Source organism: Anolis sagrei, chromosome 8 (assembly GCF_037176765.1).
Source record: "Anolis sagrei isolate rAnoSag1 chromosome 8, rAnoSag1.mat, whole genome shotgun sequence".
NCBI classification, from domain to species: Eukaryota; Metazoa; Chordata; class Lepidosauria; order Squamata; family Dactyloidae; genus Anolis; species Anolis sagrei.
In genome coordinates, this window is record NC_090028.1 from 10,209,486 (window position 1) to 10,233,715 (window position 24,230).

Genomic DNA, 24,230 nt, shown 5'->3' on the forward strand with positions numbered 1-24,230 from the left:
TTAAGACTCAATAAGCTAGAGTTCTCATACTCTTACATTTTATGGTACCATGTGAACCAGCTTATAACATCCAGCCTTGGCACTGACCTTCCCATTTCCACTTGGAGGATAAACAGCTTCCCCAAAGACATACCAACTGCAATTCCAGCTGTACTTTAATCTGCAAAAATCTATTTACTATCCAGAAAGGATATTCGCAACACTACAGGAATGTTAGTCCATCTAATATTAAAGGGGTGGGCAGCATAAAACGGTCCCAAAAGCCAATATCGCCATCTGCCAAGTACCTACCACACATCCCCAACATTTGTTAACATGGGATTTTTTTAAAAATGCTGTCTGTTACAAAGCAGAAAAGAGAACCTGAGACTGTAAATTCCAAAAATTGGCAGAGGGTCACATCTTACCTTTCCCTGTTCTAAACTATTTATTTGATTTATACCCCACTTTTCCCCAAATGGGACTCCAAGCAGTTTATAATATACACGCAGTCCCTGAGTTACAAACAACTGACTTACAAACTACGTCTAGTTAAGAACGGGGGTGAGACAGCAGGAGGTCAGAGAAATATACACCCTGGAAGGGAAATCTGTTCCCAAAAGACTTATTATCACGGGAAACAGGGGTCTCCACTGAAGTTTTATCCCAATCCTTGTTTCCACAACAAGCCATTTTTTTAAAAAAATCTAAATATTATCTAAATCTAGGATACAGATAGATAGATAAAACACTTGAAGTATTGTGTAACCTTTAAAGGCACATGCTTCCATCTCCTCCAGGGCAACTGCAAGATCTTCTGAAGCTTTTTGCGTCTCAAAGGTACACTACTCTCCTTTCCCTGGGAAGGCACATTCTTGCATGAGGTTAACACTGAAGGTTGCCCGTCCCATGGGAAGAAGGAGTGGAGACTTCAAAGAATGATCCACACATGCAATCACTGGAGAGCAGAAACCAACTTAAATGTTATCCCTGAAACCTTCCACTCCAACTTCCATTTCTTTTCGGCAAACTGTTCTCTTTTCAAATCCTCTATGCTTTATGTTGGCAAAGCATCAGCTCTGGCATTATGTTATCAATGGCAAAGTCTGTGTTTTTCTCATTAGGGCAAGATGGTCTGCTATCTCTGTGTGTTCCTGAAAGCAGGAAAGAAGGAGGGAAAGAAAGAAGGAAGGAAGGAAGAAAAGAAGGAAAGAAGGAGGGAAAGAAGGAAGGAAGGAAGGAAGGAAGGAAGGAAGGAAGGAAGGAAGGAAGGAAAGAAGGAGGGAGGGAGGGAGGGAGGGAGGGAAGGGAGGGAGGGAGGGAGGGAGGGAGGGAGGGAGGGAGGGAAAGAAGGAAGGAAGGAAGGAAGGAAGGAAGGAAGGAAGGAAGGAAGAAAAAAGGAAGGAAGGAAGGAAGGAAGGAAGGAAAGAAGGAAAGAAGCAAGGAAGAAAAGAAGGAAAGAAGGAGGGAAAGAAGGAAGGAGGGAAGGAAGGAAGGAAGGAAGGAAGGAAGGAAGGAAGGAAGGAAGGAAAGACAGGAGGAAGGAAGGAAGAAAGAATGGAAGGAAGGAAGGAAGGAAGGAAGGAAAGAAGGAGGGAAAGAAGGAGGGAAAGAAGGAAAGGAAGAAGGAAGAAAGAAAAAAATAAGGAAGGGAGGACAGAAAGAAAAAAGAAAGAAGAAAAGAAGTGGGGAAGGAAGGAAGGAAGGAAGGAAGGAAGGAAGGAAGGAAGGAAGGAAGGAAGAATGGATCAAACAACTCCATCCATATTATGGAGTAATTTTCTGCAAGACTGCAGACCAAAATAAGGGTCAAATCACACAAGCAAGTTCTGGATCATAGTGTTCTTCTTTTATTTGTTTTATTGGCTAATTTGATAGATTTGTCCATTCCCTGCACCTGGTCCTTCCGTATAAAAGTGGGTGCTCAGCCACTGAGCTTATTGAGTTATTTGGCTTATATCTTTCTCCTAAAACTGAGACCTAAGGGAGCTCTAACTGGTCTGAAACAAATAAGAGATGAAAACGGAGAAAAACAGATAGACAAATATAGCTACATTGAGGCACATTTCAAAATACAACAGTAAAAAACTGCCACATACCCAGTGTTGCCATAAAAACACCACTAAAGTTGGATTCATGAATATTATATGCTTCATAGGAAATCTGTTACAAAACAGGAGCTTTTTTGTTGAATTCCAGGGTCAGAGAAAAAGATGGCGGAAACAGAAGAACGGCCTGCCTCAGGGGAGTGTGCTTGCTCCATCAATATTTAACATTTACACAAGTGACCAGCCACTGCCAGAAGGGACAGACAGTTTCATCTATGCAGATGATCATGCCATCACCGCTCATCAAGAAGGGAGCTTTGAAATAGTTGAACAGAATCTCTCCAAAGCTTTAAGTGCTCTTATGGCCTATTACAGAGAAAACCAGCTGATCCCTAATCCATCTAAATCACAGACGTGTGCTTTTTATCTTAAGATCAAACAAGCATCTTGAGCTCTGAGAATGACCTGGGAAGGAATCCCGCTGGAGCATTGCAGCACACCCAAATACCTGGGAGTCACTCTGGACTGTGCTCTGACTTACAAGAAGTACTGTTAGAATATCAAACAAAAAGTGGCTGCAAGAAATAATATACAAAAGCTGACTGGCACAACCTGGGGATCACAACCAGAAACAGTGAAGACATTTGCCCTTGCGCTTAGCTACTCTGCTGCTGAATACGCATGCCTGGTGTGGAATACATCTCACCACGCTAAAACAGTGGATGTGGCACTTAATGACACATGCCACATTATCACAGGATGTCTACACCCAATACTACTGGAGAAATTATACTGTATAGCCGGTATTGAACCACTTGACAGTAATGAAAGGACCAAGGCATTGACATCTCCAGCCAATGCTCTGTTTGGATATCAGCACGCCAATGACTTAAATCAAGAAACAGCTTTCTAAGATCTACAGAGATACTTGCAGGAATACTTCAGCAAGCAAGAGTCCAAAAATGGCAGGCTCAAACCCAGAACCTCAATCCATGGCTGATACTGGATGAGAAACCCCCTCCTGAGCACATAGAAGACTGGGCGACTTGGAAGGTGCTGAACAGACTGCACTCTGGCACCATGAGATGCAGAGCCAACCTTAAGAAATGGGGTGTTGCACCTCAGAGTAGATTCATCTTGCTGAAATCACCAAAACTGCACACAGACTGAAGTCTTTGTAGCTTATTGAAAAATAAAATATAAAAGTTCTTTAAAAAAGCAATGTTCCAAAAGATCAATAAGGCATAGCACTATAAAGCAGGATTCCAAGAGTCACCAACAAAACAATCTCTCATGAGAACCTGACAACGTCCCAAGATCATGGACACAAGAACTACAAGATAATCCAGGCAAACGAGCACAAGCTGCTTGGTTGAGCGCAAAGTTGCTCTGACAAAGGTTTGTATTCAAACACACTGCTTAATACCCTTTGCAATACATGAAAGCATTTCTTTGGCCCCTGACCTCCTTCTTGTTAGCTATTCTCACACTCTTTCAAACTCTGAATACCAAACGGTCAGCCGGATCTAAGATTCCCATTTCATCAAGGTCAGGCTGCTTGTTGGTGCCAGCCTGGTTGCCTTCTTGCCTACTATCAGGCTGAGAACTGTCCTCCTTTTCAGAGTCAATTTTCACCTGGCTAGTTTCAGTATCAAAAACATCATTCCCTGCTGTGGGAAACTGAACTTGCACACCCTGTTCCTCATTGTCTACAACTGGAACATTTTGAACCTGATTGTGAACCTGAATCCCATAATCCTCGTCAGAGTCACTCTGGGACCCCATCTGAGTCACAACACTATCAGCCTGTGGTTCCAGTGGAGTAACAACATAGGGCCACAAAGTGGAGTCCATGACATGCGAGTGCGGAGAAGAGCAAACCACTGACCACGTGCTATAATGCAGCCTGAACCCTGCCACATGCACAATGGAGGACCTTCTCACATCAACAACAGGGACACCCCAAGTGGCCAGCTTCTGGTGAAAGAACATTTAGTATAATGCCAAGTTTTTAACTTTGTTTATGGTTTTTCTATACATTATAACTGTATTCTCAATTTGCTTCTGACACTGTTGCAACCCAGAGCAGGAAACTGGACCCTCAGACAACCATCCACCACACTTGACTTCATTTATGTGACTTTATTTATGACAGATGAATACAAAATAGAGGAAAAATGCAAAGGTAAAAAGTCACAGTAAAAATCAGCAACAAGAAATATCCATAAACAAGATCATAAAACCCACAGCAAAACTGCTGAATCCTGGAACCTGTTAGCAATCCACTAACCGTACTTGGAACAAGTAGAAAACCTCCAAGGAACAAGGCCACTCGAATCAGGAGGCCTGCAAAAGCTTGCACATGAATCTGGAACGATGTCTGGTCTGAAACTGCATTCAGGCCAGGCATACTTAAGGCTGAGAAATTTATTGCGAGACACGCCTGACATTTTTGTTTGCATTTCTTTCAATCTGGCTGACCTACGTACACTTTGTGCTTCTCCCCGGCTCTGCCAAATCTGCCCCCGCCTATCCTCATTAGGCAGACCAGGTGTCAGATTCTCTGGAGAACTAAGACTGGGAGGAAAAGGGAGTGAAATTTCTCCGCTCGGCTCGGAATGCATGTTCTCATGGGAATTTTGACTTTCACTTTCCAAGGCTGTAGGATTTTCACTACTCATACCATCATCATCTAAATTGGCCTCAGAATTCACATTGACATCTATATTGGCATCAGGGAATACAATCAGAGAATCAGGTTCAGGTTCACACACAGGCTGAACCCCAACAGACACAATAAATAAATTAAAAAAGCCACCAAGCCCAAACAATTTGAGTGTCATTCATTAATACATGTCTCATAGTACAAATACGAAAGGTCAGCCTTCCATAGCCACCGATTCAGTATCCACGGATTCACTATCCACAGTATGAAAATATAAACACAATTTTGGCATTCATGGAGGGGAGGGAACCAAACCTCAGCAGAAACTGTAGGTCTGTCTGTATTGTTACAAACAGAAACTGTGTTGTTGAGTACCAAACTCCTTGTTTATACAACTTTTCCATGGCCAGCTATGATTCTCCCCCTCCCCCTACTGGTTTTAATGCATTTTTCATTATTTATTATCTTCTTGGCGATCATTTTTAGATTGACTTTTGTACGCTTGTGTTGCAAACTGCTACGAAGATGTAAGCATACTGAGCTCGTATTAAAGACTGTAAAGCTTTTAAAGTCTGCTAATAGGTTTTTAATGGTTTTAACTGTTTACTTTGAATAGTTTCAATGTTTAACTTTATTTCAGGTATTAAATTATATATTGTATTGTTTCAGTGTTAACCCTTTTGAGTCTCTTTTTAGAGAGCTAAAACAGGATAGAAACAATAATAATAATAATAATAATAATTATTATTATTATTATTTATTTATTTATTGTGTCAGGAGCAAACCAAACAATTGTATTGCATTTTTTAAACCAACAAACAAACCACAAAGTTTGCAAACTTGGTAGTTGATGATAATAATAATAATAATAATGTGATTTTAATTGTATTTACTGTATTTTAAATAATAATAATAATAATGTAATTTTAATTGCATTTACTGTATTTTAAATAATAATAATAATAATGTAATTTTAATTGCATTTACTGTGTCTTAAATGATAATAATAATTTAATTTTAATGGTATTTACTGTATTTTAAATAATAATAATAATGTAATTTTAATTGTATTTACTCTTTACTGTGTTTTAAATGATAATAATGATAATGTAATTTTAAATGTATTTACTGTATTTTAACTTTATATCCATGCACTAATATTTATTTATTGTATTTGTTTCGTTTGGAATTATTATTAGGATCGTGCATTTGTTCACTGCTTTTAGTCCCTATGGCGGGATATAAAAAAAGATGATGATAACAACAACAACAGTAATAATAAAATTCAGGATTTTTGAAAACAATTAAACATTTGGGTTGTGTGTGTATGGCTATGTTCCAGAAGCATTCTCTCCTGACGTTTTGCCCACATCTATGGCAAGCATCCTCAGAGGCCATTTGATGCTAATCAAGGTGGCCAATTGCAATATTCACACTTGGGTGGGAGAAAGAACCCTTGTCTGTTTGAGCGAATACCTCCCAACAAATTATTCTCTCAGGCAGGAAGAAGCCAGGTTTTGAAGCTGCAATGCTATTAGCATTGAATGGCCTTGCAGTTTCAAAGCCTGGCTGCAACTCAGAAAACAGGGGAATTCCAGACAGGAAACAATCATAGCCAGCTAACACCTCCCAACAACGGATTCCCCCAGACAGGAAGCAGCCAGGTTTTGAAGCTGGAATACTATTAGCATTGAATGGCCTTGCAGTTTCAAAGTCTGGTTGCAAGACTCAGAAAACAGGGGAATTCCAGACAGGAAACAATCATGGCCAGCTCACACCTCCCGGCAATGGATTCCCCCACACAGGAAGCAGCCAGGTTTTGAAGCTGCAATGCTATTAGCATTGAATGGCCTTGCACTTTCGAAGCCTGGCTGCAACACTCAGGAAACAGGGGAATTCCAGACAGGAAACAATCATGGCCAGCTAACACCTCCCAACAACAGATTCCCCCAGACAGGAAGCAGCCAGGTTTTGAAGCTGCAAGGCCATTCAATATAATCAAGCATTCACACTTGCCTCAAGCAGACAAGAGTTGTTTCTCCCACCCTGGACATTATTCCACAGATATATAAACCCCATTTACCTAGTTTCCAACAGACCTCACAACCTATAAATGTGGGCAAAATGTCAGGAGATAATGCTTCTGGAACATGGCCATACAGCCCGGAAAACTCACAGCAACCCAGTAATTCCGGCCATGAAAGCCTTCGACAACAAACATTCACATTATTTTGCCAAAAACAAAATGCAGCACAAAACAATCTAAAACGGCATGCATAAATAAATCAATATATATTATGGTCTACTTCTTATTCTGCATCTAATTTTAATGTATAGACAGTGGTTGGTTTTCTCTCTCAGAGTCACAGATGTTAGTCGGCTGCCTCTTGGGCCGGATTGCTCATTAACCCTGTTCAAAGCGGAGGCAACCGAGGCCTTATCTTCTTGGACTTTGACCTGTTGTTCGACAAGCCAGTGGCGGAGACGGCATCCTTGCAAAAATATCCCGTTGCAGAGAAGCTGGGTCCAGCCGCCGGTTTCCCAGGTAACAGCCTCCGGTTGCAAAACGAATACACGGAGACATACATGCAAATGTCGAATCTCCTCCGATAACTAAGAACTAAGAGCATAAACACAAGAAAGGGAAAAAAACCCAAATTCTTGCAGTTCATTTCCAAAATCCTGATTGTGCAAAGAAGGGGCTCTTTCGAAGCAATTTAGTATCAGATTGAAAGGGATGCGTGTCCATTCGGATCCTTTTCGAGACGATTCTCTGCCTTCTGCAACCGAACGTTGCAGAAGGCAGAGAATCGTCTCGAAAAGGATCCGAATGGACACGCATCCCTTTCAATCTGATTCGGAGACGTGATTGCCTGGCATGCAGCCTCTTTCGCCTTCCCTCCATCCTCTCTTTACCTACCGATGATGCTCCTGACTTCTCTTGGAGGGGCAAAAAAAGCAAAACACAACACACTGGCACTCTCTGGGTATGGTTTGAGCCCGGCTTTGCCATAAATGGCTGCAAAACGGGCTCTTCTCTCTCTCCCCGGGGTACCTGCATCATCAGTGTCGTCAGCCAGAGCAGCAGAGGGCTGTCAAAAGCTCGGGAAGATGTTGGTTTCGAGAAGCCACCGTTGCAGCAATTTCTCTCCTCGCTTCTGCACGGCACCCACAGCAAAGGCTTGGATTGGTGATGAGAACCTCCCAAGTCCTGGCAACCCAAAGCCAGACCTGTCATAATGGGGTTTGCCTAGCCACAAACCCGAGGAACAAAGCCATAATGCTATTCTCACAATCAGAGGCGGCCCCAGATAATTTTCAACGGTAAGCAAACAGTATTTTGGCGCATCCCCAACCAATCACTGATATATATTTTCTGTTCGTCGTGGGAGTTCTGTGTGCCATATTCGGTTTAATTCTATCATTGGTGGAGTTCAGAATGCTCTTTGATTGTAGGTGAACTATACATCCCAGTAACTACAACTCGCATATGTCAATGTCTATTTTCCCCCAAGAGTGCCTCAAGAGCACCTCTGGGCAAAATCAACTATACTGCAAATGCTTACTTTGCGTAATGGTTGAGCCACCCCTGCTCACAAAGGATGGAGGAAATGGAGAGACTGAAATTGCTCCCCTTCCCTCGTTTTCTATATTGCAGGACCGTTTTGGATGCTTTCATTGGACTTTTGGCAGGATTCTGGACAACATTTGACAGGATTCTGCTTTTTCTTGCAGTGTGCAGAAGCTTTTCAAAGAACAGCTTCTCAGTTTTTGGGGTGAGGAATACGTTTATTTATTTATTATTTATTTTATTTACATAATTTCTATCCCGCCCATGTCAGCCCGAAGGCGACTCAGGGTACCGTACAGACCGGCAACAATTAGATGCCCCATATATATATGTGTGTGTGTGTGTGTGTACACACACACATACACACACATACACATACATACACACAGCAATGAAAAGGAACCCCACTGGAGCATTGCAGCGCACCCCAATACCTGGGAGTCACTCTGGACCGTGCTCTGATATGGCCATGTTCTAGAAGCATTCTTTCCTGACATTTCGCCTGCATCTATGGCAAACATACTGTAAACCACCGCCTCCTCCTGAAAAAATGTATATTATCACAAAGGATTACCACCTCACCTGCCTCATAGGAAACCTGCTACAAAACAGGAGCTTTTTTGTTGAATTCCAGGGTCAGAGAAGCAGATGGCGGAAACAGACGAACCCCTGACAGATGGCCATCCAGCCTCTGTTTAAAAGTTTCCAAAGAAGGAGCTTCTACCACACTCTGGGGCAGAGAGTTCCACTGCTGAATGGCTCTCACAGTCAGGAAGTTTTTCCTCATGTTCAGATGGAATCTCCTCTCTTGTAGTTTGAAGCCATTGTTCCGCGTCCTAGTCTCCAGGGAAGCAGAAAACAAGCTTGCTCCCTCCTCCCTGTGGCTTCCTCTCACATATTTATACATGGCTATCATATCTCCTCTCAGCCTTCTCTTCTTCAGGCTAAACATGCCCAGCTCCTTAAGGCGCTCCTCATAGGGCTTGTTCTCCAGACCCTTGATCATTTGAGTCGCCCTCCTCTGAAAACATTCCAGCTTGTCAATATCTCTCTTGAATTGTGGTGCCCAGAATTGGACACAATATAAAATTAAATAGGATGGGCAGGCCAAATGGACAAGATAAAATGATAAAACCCTGGGCGAGGTAGGAGGAGGAGATATGCAAATGAGGGTGGCCAAAGAAAATGAAACAGTGGGGTGAGGCTTTCAATTTAGAATGGGGGCAAAGTGCATCATAGGGGCAACACTATAGATGGGGCAACACAAATGGTATGGACGGTCACTCTCCAAAGGCACATCAGAAAAGCCAGGTTTTCAGATTTTGCTTCAAGTCTGCTAAGGTGGAGCTTGCCTAATCTCACCAGGTAGTGAGTTCCAAAGACGGGGAGCTACAGCGAAGAAGGCTCTCTCCCTCGTTCCCACAATTCTTGCCTGTGACATTGGAAGAGGCGAGAGGAGAGCCTCCTCGAAGGATCGGAGAGGTCATGCAGGTTGATGGAGGGAGATGCGGTCACAAGGGACAATAGCTTTAAGCTCATACAGTTGGAAGAATCCCAGAGGCCATCTAGTCCAGCCCTCCTTCTGCAAAGCACTCCCGACAGATAGTCTTCCAGACTCCGGAGAAGGAAAGTGACTCCTTTCTGTAGAAAGCTTTTATTTCTTTCTGCCTATCCTTCCAAACACCTCTCCTTTGGGAAGGCAGTGCATTAATAGTTGTCATGGCATCCTTCCTATAGTGACCTTCTGTTACTGTGGACGGGGCTTTTGTCCATTGCGTGGATTTAGGAAAACAGATTCAGCAGACCTTTGGGACTGTCTATTTATTATCGATCTCACAAGCAGGAAGGGATGAGTCAACAGAGGCCACACCGAGGTCTAAAGTGAAGGACCTTCCTGCATGGTTTCCATGGCAGAGGTTATTGAGTGACATTGGCGGCGCTTTGGGTCTTTTAAGTCTGAGCAGAAACGAAACCCTTCAGGATCAGATAAATTAGCCCAGCATGATCCTTTAATAGTGGAAATAATGTGCTGAAACGATGACATTGTGCCACCAAATTTGTTGATGGAGAGCATCGGAGAAGGTTGGGCAAGGGAAATAGGTCCAACTGGGTTGCTGTGAGTTTTCTAGGCCGTCTGACCATATTCCAGAAGCATTCTTTCCTGACGTTTTGCCCACATCTATGGCAGGCATCCTCAGAGCTTGTGAGGTCTGTTGTAAACAAGGCAAGTAGGGTGTGTGTATGTGTGTGTGTGTAAAGGTAAAAGGTTTCCCCTGACATTAAGTCCAGTTGTGTCCAACTCTGGGGTGTGGTGTTCATCTCCATTTCTAAGCCGAAGAGCCGGCATTGTCCATAGACACCTCCATGGTCATGTGGCCAGCACATGGAGCGCCATTACCTTCCCGTCGGAGCAGTACCTATTGATCTACTCACATTTGCATGTTTTTGAACTACTAGGTTGGCAGAAGCTGGGGCTGTCTGCGGAAGCTTACACAGCTCCCCGGATTCAAACCTGCAACCTTTCAGTCAACAAGTTTAACAGCTCAGTGGTTTAACCCACTGCACCACCAGGGACTGCATATATATATATATATATATATATATATATATATATGGAATGAAGTCCAGGGTGGAAGAAAGAACTCTTGTCTGTTGGAGACAAGTGTGAATTTATTATTATTATTTATTTAGGGCTTTTATATCCTGTCCTATCTCAACCTCCGCAGAGGGACTCAGGACGGCTAACAAATCGGCACTCCACAGCGCCCACATCAAAAACATAGATACACAATTTAATGTTGCAATTGATCACCTTGATCAGCATTGAATGGTCTGCATCTATGATTTCGCCTGCATCTATGGCAAGCATCCTCACAACCTCTGAGGATGCTTGCCATAGATGCAGGCGAAACGTCAGGAGAGAATGCTTGCAGAACATGACCATATAACCCGAAAAACCTACAACAACCCATTGTTGTTGTTGTTATTATTATTATTATTATTATTATTATTATTACTACTACTACAACTACTAAAGCCGTTACATCTCAGAATTTAAAAGTCAATCAAATTAAATTATTATTTATTTACAGTTTTTATATACTGTATATATGTATATTTATAAGGCTACTACATTATCGTTGTTGTCATTATATGGTTTTTCCCCAAGTTAGAGACTTTGAGCAACTTGCATTAAATAAAATAAACATAGTTAAAAAATTAAAGCTATAGAGCAATTAAACAACAATCAAATTACAACCAGTAAAAACCAATTAAGACGACAGCAACAAATACAAGTCCAGCGTATTATACCAAGCCTGGAAAAAATCAATCCTCGAAGGCCTGCCAGAATAAAATGGACTTGACTTCCTTGCGGAAAGATAGTAAGCAGGGAACCAAAGGAGGTTCTGGAACCAACAAAAAGACCCTCCACCACGTTCCCATCACATGTACCCATGATAGTGGTGGAGCAGAGAACAGGAGCTCCCCAGAAGGTTTCAACGCATAGATAGGTTGATATGGGGGAGTATGGGTCTTCAAATAACTTGGACATGTGTTGTCGGAGGCTTTCGTAGCTGCAATCACTGGGTTACTGTGAGTTTTTCAGGCTGTCCGGCCATGTTACAGAAGCATTCTCTCCTAACGTTTTACCTGGATTTATGGCAGGCATCCTCAGAGGTTGTGAGGTATGTTGGAAACTAGGCAAGTGGGGTTTATATATCTGTGGAATGACTAGGGTGGGAGGAAGTGTGAATGTTGCAATTAGCCAGCTTGATTAGCACTGAATAGCCTTGCAGCTTCAAAGCCGGCTGGTTGCTGCCTGGTACCTCCAGAAGTTCAACACACCTAGACAGCACCAGGTCAGAGAATCATAGGTCGCACTATTGAAATTTTTTTTGGTCATGTCAGGAGCGACTTGAGAAACTGCAAGTCGCTTCTGGTGTGAGAGAATTGGCTGTCTGCAAGGAGGTTGCCCAGGGGACGCCTGGATGATTTGATGTTTTTATCATCCTCGTGGGTGGCTTCTCTCATGTCCCCACATGAGGAGCTGGAGCTGATAGAGGGAGCTCATCTGCCTCTCCCTGGATTCGAACCTGCGACCTGTCGGTCTTCAGTCCTGCCGGCACAGGGGTTTAACCCATTGCGCCACGGGGGCTCCACTATTGAAATTGTCCACAGCCTTGATTATAATTGAGTAGTCTTGCAGCTTCAAAGCTTGGATGCTTCCTGCTTGGGGGAATCATTTGTTGGGAGATATTAGCTCAAATAGAAAAGAGTTCTTTCTCCAACCCTGGACATTATCCCACAAATATATAACCTCACTTGCCTAGTTTCCAACAGACCTCACAACCTCTGAGGATGCCTGCCATAGATGTGGGTGAAACATCAGGAGAGAATGCTTCTGGAATATGGCCATACAGCCTGGAAAACTCACAGCAATCCAACTTGGACATGGATCACATAGGGCTTTATAATTCAGTACCAACACTTTGAATTGTGGTTGGAAATGGACCAGTAACACAGAGTTGGGTGGAGCCAGTCCCAGGTAAGTCAGAAACAACTTGAAGGTACACAACAACAACAACAACAACAACAACAGCAACAGCAGCAGCAGCAGCAGTAGTAATAATAACCAGCTAGTAAAAAGTAAGTCAACAAGTTAATCTTCTGTACGGCAGGTAGGTCATCAAAATAATAAACAAAGTAAATCTATATATCAGTCATCACCATGTATTTATGAATGTATCACAAAATATCCTCCATAGCTCCATGGCTCTGGTCCAGGCATGGGCAAACTTTGGCCCTCCAGGTGTTTTGGACTTCAACTCCCACAATTCCTAACAGCCGGTAGGCTGTTAGGAATTGTGGGAGTTGAAGTCCAAAACACCTGGAGGGCCAAAGTTTGCCCATGTGGGCTCTGGACCAAACTTGGCACAGATACATATACACTTCGTTATCCAATTTAAAATAATTGAATGTTTGAACAAAAAACAACCCACTTCTTTCAAGCCCAGAGCTAGAAGGGAAAGAAGAGGAACACATGGATTGGCTGTTTCTAGGTGAAGTGGCCCTTTGTGATGTCACTGGGAAAAGAAAGAAGTGTGCGAAACAGATTGGCTGCTGAGCGACATTAGTATGAGGGGGAGCGAGGAAGGAAAGAAGGGAAAGAGGGAAGGAAGGGGGAAGAGAAAAAGAAGGGAAAGAATGGAAGAGAGAAGGGAGGGAAGGGGAAGAAAGAAAAAGGAGGGAGGGAAAGGAAAGGAAAAGGTGAAAGGTATGTGTGGAGGGTAGGTGATAAAAGAGAACGAAAGAGAAGAGAAAGGAAAGGATGTAGGAGGGCAGGGAAGGAGGAAAGAAAAAGAAGGGAAAGAATGGAAGGGGAAGGGAGGGGAAAGAAAGAAAAAGAAGGGAGGGAGGGAAGGAAGGAAAAGAAAAGGGGGAAAGGTATGTGTGGAGGGAAGGCAAGAAAGAGAAAAAAGGAAAGAGAAAGGAACTGACATAGGAATATAAGGAAGAAGGAAAGAAAAAGGAGAGAAAGAATGGAAGGGGAAGGGAGGGAGAAGAAAGAAAAAGGAGGGAGGGAAGGACATGAAAGGAAAAGAGAAAGGTATGTGTGGAGGGAAGGCGAGAAAGAGAAAAAAGGGAAGAGAAAGGCAAATACATGTGAAGGTATGGAAGAAGGAATAAAGAGGAAGGGAAATAATGGAAGGGGGAAGAAAGAACAAGAAGGGAGGGAAGGAAAGGAAAATGGGAAAGGTATGTAAAAGGGAAGGCAAGAAAGAGAAAGAAGGGAAAATAAAGGAAAGGAAGGATGAAGGTAGGGAAGAAGGAAAGAAAAAGAAGGTAAAGAATGGAAAGGGGAGAGGAAGAAAGAAAAAGGAGGGAGGGAAGGAAAGGAAATGGGGAAAGAAATGTGCGGAGGAAAAGCGAGAAAGAGAAAGAAGGGAAAAGAAAGCATGTAGGAAGGTAAGGAAGGAGGAAAGAAAAAGAAGGGGAATAATGGAAGGGGGAGAGGAAGAAAGAAAAAGGAGGGAAGGAAGGAAAGGAAAAGGGGGAAGGTATGTGCGGAGGAAAAGCGAGAAAGAGAAAGAAGGGAAAAGAAAGCATGTAGGAAGGTAAGGAAGGAGGAAAGAAAAAGAAGGGGAATAATGGAAGGGGGAGAGGAAGAAAGAAAAAGGAGGGAAGGAAGGGAAGGAAATGGGGAAAGGTATGTGTGGAGGAAAAGCGAGAAAGAGAAAGAAGGGAAAAGAAAGCATGTAGGAAGGTAAGGAAGGAGGAAAGAAAAAGAAGGGAAAGAATGGAAGGGGGAAAGGAAGAAAGAAAAAGGAGGGAAGGAAGGAAAGCAAATGGGGAAAGATATGTGTGGAGGGAAGGTGAGAAAGAGAAAGAAGGGAAGAGGGTTTACACATGTTAGTGTATTCTACTATAGATGCCAATGTTTCTTGGGCCAAAGGTAAACTATCGATCTCAAGACTTCCAAAAGGTTAGACAAAATCAAGGCATTGCAAGAGCCGGATTGGACCATCATCCAGTACAGGAAACCAGGAGGAGCTCCAAATAACCTGATGCAATATATTTAATGTAGTGTGGTAGGAGTTAGTGTGCTATTTGTCTTTCTCTCTCTTTGAAACGATCATTCCAGAAACACAGAGTGCCTACCTTCCACTGCAACGAATGAAACCACTGATCCCTCAGGTAACTGTTTGCAGCCTGAAATGTAGAAAGAGAGAAAGAGAACACGTTAAGTGGAAACATTAGATGTCACACGCCATTACACCAGAGCACACAAACCCATCGCTCTCACAAGGTTTGAAAGCCTGCAAGCAGCCCAGCGCTTCATTTCTTTGATGCCATTAACCTTGCCCATCCACTCCCGGATTGCTCCTCGCTCCAGAACACGTCCTTTGCGTGTGTGAAGGACTATTCTGCCATAGCAACAGGAAGAGCCGGCACTCGATTTATTTCTCTCCCTTTGCCATTGGAGATGCGACTGGAGCAACAGCTTTGCAACAACCACAACATGATTTCCTTGCCGCCGCCCGCCTCCCTTAAAATAAATCTGGCAAAGGAGTTGCACTGTGAACACGTACAAGGGTTGAATGAAAAGTAATGCCCCCACCTTCGTAACTCCTCAACAGATGGCAGTACTGGTATGCAGCAGGTACTGGCTTGTTCAGTAGACTCTTCTCTACAGTTCCATTATGGCGGGAAGCCTTAGTATTGAACAGTTGTGTTGTTAAAGTGTGAAGTATGGAACCCTGCGCAGACGGTCGGTCAATGCAACTTAAGCAAAGCAGCCATTGAACTCTTGACAACAGAAGGTGTCACTTCAACATCTTTAAAATTACTCGCCCAACAACACACAGTACTCACATCAACACAATCAACATAAACAGCTTGCATTCTTTGATGAATCTCCTTTGGGGTGACACCTTCTAATGTCAAGAATTCAATGACTGCACGTTGCTTAAGTCGCATTGACCGACTGTCTGCGCAGGGTTCCATACTTCACACTTTAACAACACAACCATTCAATGCTAAGGCTTCCTGCCAAAATGGAACTGTAGAGGAGAGTCTACTGAACAAGCCAGTACCTGCCCCATACCAGTACTGCCATCTGTTGAGGAGTTACGAAGGTGGAGGCATTACTTTTCATTTAACTCTCATACAACCCCTGCCAGTGTCCTCCACAAACACCATACTGCCCACCATCCAAGTGAAGGCTTTCATACCGGGACAAACATCATCCTAGATTTTACATGTTTCCTCCACCACAGACATCCCAGTGTTTCTAACTCTCTCCATTGGTGTGTAATTCGCATGATCCCGCCTACTGCCTCACCCATAACCCTTTCATACTCTGTGGGACACAAAATTGATCACAGCAATTGAACATACTGCAGGAGGTTCTGGGACTGACCCAACATGATGGAAGTTGTAGTTCACCCTGAAACAAGACAAAGCACTGTGATCCCCACCAATAATGAATCTGGACCACCTTTGACACACAGAACCCCCCCCCCCCCCCCCCCGTGTACAACAAAAAATACTGGAGTGCTTTGGAGGGAATTCACCTTGATTTGGGGGAGTTTCAGTTCACCCACATCCAGAGAGCACGGTGATCAAAAACAATGATGGATCTGGACCACACTTGGCACACATACCCAATATGCCCAGATTTGAATACTGTAGGGGTTTTGGAGAGATCAACTTTGATTTTGGGGAGTTGTAGTTCACTGGAGGGTTCTGAGGGGAATTCACCTTGTTTTGGCCGAATTGCAGTTCATCCACACTGAGAGCACTGTGAACTCAAACAATGACTGGACCAAATTTGGTATGCATACCTGATATACCCAAATTTGAATATTGGTAAGTTTGGGGGGGAATTGGCCTTGACATTTTGGAGTTTTAGGTACTGGAATTTATAGTTCACCTGCAATCAAAGAGCACTCTGTACCCCACCAATGATGGACCTGGACCTAACTTGGTACACAAGAACCCTCTTGACCAACAAAAGTACTGAAGGGCTTTGAGGGAAATTCACCTTGATTTGGGAGAGTTGTAGTTCACTTATATCCAGAGAACTCTGTGAACCCAAACAGTGATGGATCTGGACCACACTTGGCACACATACCCAATATGTCCAGATTTGAATACTGGGGGTGGAGTGGTGGTGGGAGAGATTGAATTGGATTTTTGAAACCCACCGACGATGGACCTGGATCAAACTTGGTACACAGAACTTCCATGACCAACTGAACCTACTGGAAGGGTTTGAGGGGACTGACCCATCATGGTGGGAGCTGTAGTTCATCCTGCAGCCAGAGACCCCACGGACCCCACCAATGATGCACCTAGAGAGCAAACTTGCCTAACATGACAAACTTTAACCACTGATGGAGTTTCAAGAGGTTCATCTGGCATGATGTGAGCTGTAGTTCACACACAACCTTTTAGGAGGTTAATCTGGCATGATGGGAGTTGTAGTTCACCCACAACCTTATGTACAAATAACCTGGACAACGCCGGGTACCCAAGTTAGTTAGTTATAAATTCAATAACAAGAGAAGCAAACCAACCCAAAGACCAACCTTTTAAAAAAGGTTAAGAGATTATGAAAAATCAAACATAAAAACCAGGATGACACTCGAGCTTTAAAGGACACAACACGACACAAAAGATATGAGAAGAAGAGGAATGATGTAATGCACTCAGCTCTCAGGCTCTGAACGAGAGGCAGGCGGGTGATCATTCTTCAGTCTAATGGGTACAGACAAATATTTATCTTATTAATTGCTCAGCATGTCTGATTAATTAACAATTACAGCAACAACTAACAAGCCCAGCCTCTAAACGCGGTTGGCAATGGGACAGCAATCCCTGTTCGTTTGTCATTCCATGGCCAATGGTCTATCTCAGGAGGATGTTGATAGTTTAATATATTTTATTTGTATTTATTTACTTAGTTTTATCCAATTTCTCTCTCAATATAGGGCAGTGTTTCTCAACCTGGGGGTCAGGAAGGGTTGTCAGAGGGGTCATGTGGGAAGTCTGGCCCAATTCTATCTAATGTTCTTTGATTGTAGGTGAACTATAAATCCCAGCAACTACATCTCCCAAATGTCAAGGTCCCCCAAACTCCACCAGTGTTCACATTTGGGCATATTGAGGATTCATGCCACGTTTGATCCAGATCTATCATTGTTTGAGTCCACAGTGCTCTCTGGATGTAGGTGAACCACAACTCCAAAACTCAAGGTCAATCCCCACCAAACCCTTCCAGTATTTTCTGTTGGTCACGGGAGTTCTGTATGGCAAGACTGGTTCAATTCTATCATTGGTGGAGTTCAGAATGCTCTTTGATTTTAGGTGACTTATAAATCCCAGCAAATACAACTTCAAAATGACAAGTTGTAGTTTCTCAAGGTCTTTAGCAGCGTTTCTCAACCTGGGGGTCAGGACCCCTGGGGAGAGTCATGAGAGGGTGTCAGAGGGGTCACCACAGACCATCAGAAAACACAGTATTTTCTGTTGGTCATGAGGGTTCTGTGTGGGATGTTTTTGCCTATTCTATCCTTGGTGGGATTCAGAATGTTCTTTGATTGTAGGTGAACTATAAATCCCAGCAACTACAACTCCCAAATGTCAAGGTCTATTTTCCCCCAAACTCCACCAGTGTTCACATTTGGGCATATTGAGTATTCGTGCGAAGTATCATCCAGATCTATCATTATTTGAGTCCACAGGGTTCTCTGGATGTAGGTGAACTACAACTTCAAAACTCAAGGTCAATGCCTACCAGACCCTTCCAGGTATGTACTTATGCAGTGCTCAGGGACAACCGCCAGAAGGCAGCATATAGTTAGAAAGGATTAGCCACTGGCCTATAAGCATGTATTTATAAAGTGCTCAGGTGCAACCACAAGAGGGCAGCAAATAGACAATATTAGCTAACCTATAGTATGCGATGCTCGTAGGAAGCAGCCACAAGAGGGCAGCGCACAGATAGAAAGGATTAGCCACTGGCCTATTGGTATGTATTTATGCAATGCTCAGAAGCAACTACAAGAGGGCAGCAAAGAGACAATATTAGATAGCCTATAGTATGCAGGGCTCAGGGGCAGCCATAAGAGGGCAGCACACAGATAGAAAGGATTAGCTACTGGCCTAAAGGTATGTATGTATGCAACAATCAGATGCAACACAAAAGGGAAGGGCATAAAGGATTAGCTACTGGCCTACAGGCTTGTATGTATGGAGCTCTCAGATGCAACCACAAGAGGGCAATATAAAGACAGAAAGGATTAGCTACTGCCTATTGGTGTGCATTTATGCAGTGCTCAGGGACAACCACAAGAGGGCAGCAAACAGACAATATTAGCTAGTATATAGTATGCAATGCTTAGAGGCAGCCACAAGAAGGTGGCACATAAATAGAAAGGATTAGCTACTGGCCTATAGGTCTGTATGTATGCAGCTCTCAGATGCAACCACAAGAATGCAGCACAGATAGAAAGGATTAGCTACTGGCCTATTTGTATGTATTTATGCAGTGCTCAGGGGAAACCATAAGAGGGCAGCAAACTGACAGTATTAGCTAGCATATAGTATGCAGTGCTCAGGGGCAGCCACAAGAGGGCAGCACATAGATAGAAAGGATTAGTGACTGGCCTATAGGTCTGTATGTATGCAACAATCAGATGCAACAAAAAAGGGCAGCACATAAAGGATTAGCTACTGGCCTACAGGTATGTATACAGCTTTCAGATACAACCCCAAGAGAGTAGTGTAAAGACAGACAGGATTAGCTAGTGACCTATAGGTTTGTATGTATGCAGTGCTCAGGGGCAGCCACAAGAGGGCAGCACATAGAAAGGATTAACTACTGGTAGACATGACACAAAAAGACAGCCCTACAGGCCACAGACGGGACATCCAACTCATAAGGAAGTAAGCAATTTAATTAAGATTTACATTTTGGAAGATGTGCGTGTGTGGGCCTGTGCTATGCTCTGAGGTAGAGAGACTATACCCAGCAAACCTGAGTACATAGGCTAATTATTCATAAAATGTAGACATTCAAGTATACATCTATATGCAAAGAACGAAAAAACACACATATACAGACACTCTTCTCCTCTTGTTGCAATGCTTTTCCAGATCATTTTGACCCTTCCAGCGCTTGGTACCCAAAACAATCTATGGAAGCAGTAAGGCTTTCCAAACTTGCTGGGAACAGAGCAAGTGAACATTGCACGCTCTGGGTCTTCTGGCAAGTGCAGCACATCGCTAGACACCACATCCCCTCCAGTATCGGTCTCTGTTGACATTTGCCTGGCTGGGAACCGAGAGGAGCAGTTTATTTAGGGAATGAAGTGTTACAAGGAACACATCTCTCTTTGCCACAGTCCCCTTTGTATACAAACCTTGTTAACAATCTCATTTCTCTCTCTCTCTCTCTTTAGCATAAAAAGAAATGCAGAACACGGGGGAAGAGTTAGAGCTGCTGGGTTTCAGAAGATATTTCTCTACAATGCCTCTCGGATAATAAGCAACCAGTTTACCAGCAAGATTTGGTACATCTACATTATAGAATTAATGTGATTGGACACTACTTTAATTGCCATGACTCAATGCTATGCAGACCTGAGAGTTGTAGTTTCTCAAGGTCTTGAGCAGCATTTCTCAACATGGGGGTTGGGACCCCTGGGGGAGTCACAAGGGGGCATCAGAGGAGTCACCAAGGACCACCAGAAAATACTGTATTTTCTGTTTGTCATGGGGGTCCTGTGTGGGAAGTTTGGCCCAATTCTATCCTTGGTGGGGTCCAGAATCCTCTTTGATTGTAGGTGAACTATAAATCCCAGCAACTACAACTCCCAAATGTCAAGGTCTATTTTCCCCAAACTCCACCAGTGCTCACATTTGGGCATATTGAGTATCTGTGCCAAGTTTGGTCCATATCCATCATTGTTTGAGTCCACAGTGCTCTCTAGGTGTAGGTGAACTACAACTCCCAAACTCAAGGTCAATGCCCACCAAACCCTTCCAGTATTTTCTGTTGGTCATGGGATTTCTGTGTGCCAAGTTTCATTCAATTCAATCCCTGGTGGAGTTCAGAATGCTCTTTGATTGTAGGTGAACTATCAATCCCAGCAATTACAACTCCCAAATGACAAAATCAATCTCCCCAACCCCACCAATATTCAAATTTGGGCGTATCGGGTATTTGTGCAAAATTTGGTCCAGTGAATGAAAATACATCCTGCATATCAGATATTTATATTACGATGCATAACGGTAGCAAAATGACAGTTCTGAAGTAGCAATGAAAATAATTTGGGGGTCACCACATGAGGAACTGGATTAAGGGGTCACAGCATTAAGAAGGTTGAATACCACTGACTTAGAGGGTATAAGAGGAGAGCATGATCATCTTTTCTGCTAATGAAAACAATAGCAGCAGCAGCAGCAGCAGCAGCAACAACAACAACAACAACAACAAGATCCTGTAAGCAAGTCTTGGCCCCACAACACCACACTAGACCTTCCTCTTTATAGAATTAACTAGCTGTACCCATTGCTATGGCCAATCTTCCCTCGTTCTTCCTCTCCTTCTTTCTTTCTCTCCTTCCTTCTCTTTTTCTCTTTCCTTTTCTCCTTTTCTTCCTTCTCTTCCTCTTCCCTTCCTGCCCCCCTTTTCTTTCCCTCCCCGTTCTTCCTTCTCTACCTATTCTTGAACTACAACTCCTAGCAGTCCTCCTGATCAATCTATCTACCTATCTATCTCTATCTAATCTGTATATCTGGAAGATTGCTGGGAGTTGCAGTCCAGTAATAGGAAATTGGAAATATGCAGGGATTGGGATGCTCTCAAAGAAATCAAGGAGAAGGAAGCTTGTATCTTGGAAGCAGTGCATTTGGATACTCCTCCTCTCCTAAAAGGCCTTGTCTACGGAATTCTGGGAGCTGTAATCCGGAAGAAAGTTTGAATATGTTATTGTGTGTTTTGTTTGCCAGGGGAGTCATTTCTGCGCATGCGTTGTAGCATCTTTTTGCTTTTTTTTTTTGGCTTTTTAAGTCCATTCTGCTGTGTTTTTCAGTGTTTTCATGAGTGATGGTCACTTGTTGGCCTGATAGGCATCTTGTGTCCAAATTTGGTGTCAATTCGTCCAGTAGTTTTTGAGTTCTGTTAATCCCAAAAACGAAAATTACATTTTTATTTATATAGACTAGCTGTATCCCCCCACGCGTTGCTGTGGCCAACCTTCCTTCCCTCCCTCTTTCTCTCCTTCCTTCCTTCCTTCCCTTTAGTTCTTTCCTTCTCTCCTTCCTTCTTTCTCTACCCCTTTCCTTCCTTCCTTCCTTCCTTCACTTTAGCTTCCATCCTTCCTTCTCTTTCCTTCTTTCCCTCCTCTCTTTCCCTCCTTCCTTTGCTCCCTCTTTCCTCCCTTCCCTTTTTTTCTTTCCTTCTCTACCTCTTTCCTACTTTCCTTTGCTCTTTGCTTCCATGCTTCCTTCTCTCTCTCTCTCTCTCTCTCTCTCTCTCTCTCTCTCTTTCTTTTTTTCTTTCTCCCCTCCTTCTTTCTTCCCTTTTTTTCTGTATCATCATTTAGCTTTTCATCATTTTGCGTTTTTGGGTTTTTAAGGCCTTTCTGCTGTTTTGGGGCTGGGGGTTATGAGTGATGGTCACTCGTTGGTCTGTTAGGGGTATAGTGCCCAAATTTCATGTCAATTTGACCAGTGGTTTTTGAGTTATGCTAATCCCACAAACAAAAATTACATTTTTATTTATTTTGATGTGGTTGGACACCACTTTAACTGCCATGACTCAGTGCTACGCAGCCCTCCCAGTTGTAGTTTCTCAAGGTCTTAGCTGTTGCCTCACCAAACTACAACTGCCAGGATTCCATAAAACTGAGCCATGGCAATTCCATTGGTGTCAAACTGCATTAAGGCTAAAGCGAAAGAAGCCACGGACCTTTCCTCTAGCCAAAGCATGGTGACTTTCAGGTTTTCCATGAAATCCATGCATTATTTGTGCGAAGGAAGGAAACCCAGAAAGGTGGGTATCAGAATCAGAGCCAAAAATAGAAACAGGTGGAAAACAGGAAGAAAGGATGCGGGAAAAGAGATTAAAACATTGGCAGAGGGGGAAAGCACACAGGCAATTGTATTCCTAACTTTTTAATTTGGGATTTCCCTGGAAAATTCGCATTATAAAGTCAATAAATATATGGTTGTGCTTGCTCCAAAAACAGTGGGCCGCACACTCTCTGCAGCCATTGTTGTGCTTATCGGGAATCTCTATTCTGTTGGTTTTTCCCTTCTGGGCGCACCTGATTGCCAGGAATAGATGGTAAAAAATAGCAACACTTCAGGGCAGAAAGCAGCCAAATTTAGAAGCCACGTTTCAGTCAGGACCCAAGGGTGAACATGTTTCTCGGCCTGTTCTTTCTGCGGAACAAAAGGACACTGAAGGAGCACAACCCACAAGTTGGGTCTCCCTTTCCATCTTCGACATATACAAAAGTCAATGTACGAGGGTTGAATGAAAAGTAATGCCTCCACCTTCGTAACTCCTCAACAGATGGCAGTACTGGTATGTGGCTTGTACTGGCTTGTTCAGTAGACTCTCCTCTACAGTTTCATTTTGGCGGGAAGCCTTAGCATTGAATGGTTGTGTTGTTAAAGTGCAAAGTATGGAACCTTACGCAAAGCAGTCATTGAATTCTTGACAGCAGAAGGTGTCACCCCAAAGGAGATTCATCAGAGAATGCAATCTGTTTATGGTGATTGTGTGGATGTGGGTACTCTGTGTCGTTGGGCAAGTAAGTTTAAAAGATGTTGAGGTGGGAATATCTGACTTGCCTGGTAAACAAAGAGTTGGACGTCCTGTGACAACAACCACCACCAAGTTTCACAAGAAAAAGGTTGAGAGATTGATTCAGGACGATGGTCATATCAATCAGAGAGAAATTTCAAGCATAACCGGCATTTCACAAGAACATGTGGGTCACATTGTTGCTTTGCTTGGCTATGAGCACAGCCATCTGCCAAGAAACCCATGAGAGACGGCCCCTTACCTTACATTTTGGCAGAAAAGGGAGAGGCAGAAGCTGACATACTCTTTACTGTGTCAGGACTTAAATATAGCTTTCCCCCTCTGAATTCCCCCAGTAACTGGTGTCTATTTTTTGCACTTTCCTCCTAGATGCATCCAGCAGTGGGGAGACATCCAAGAGAAACTGTGGGATTGATTCTTTCATCCGTTACAAGTCACACATCCAAACGTGACGGCTCCAAATAAATAACAAGCGCCATTGTATCCCCGCCCGTCGAGGAGCCCTCCATTTGGCCCCTGAAAGCAGACTCCAACATAAACATTCCCTGGGTCCATTCGGTTCCATTATCGGTGCTGATGAAACGCATATTATGACCTCAGATCTCCAAAAGGAAACACAGC

At 43.3% G+C, this 24,230-nt stretch overlaps 1 protein-coding gene across 3 annotated transcripts in view; it reads right to left on the bottom strand.

Annotated features, from left to right (window-relative positions):
• The window catches only part of CMIP (c-Maf inducing protein), a 193,531-nt gene that overhangs the window by 59,588 nt on the left and 109,713 nt on the right, over positions 1–24,230 (bottom strand). The window contains exon 3 of one of the 3 annotated variants that reach the window (XM_060788425.2): positions 14,924–14,974. In XM_060788425.2, the coding sequence (XP_060644408.2) occupies positions 14,924–14,974 (51 nt within the window). The other 2 variants (XM_060788426.2, XM_060788428.2) reach the window with 2 other exon arrangements.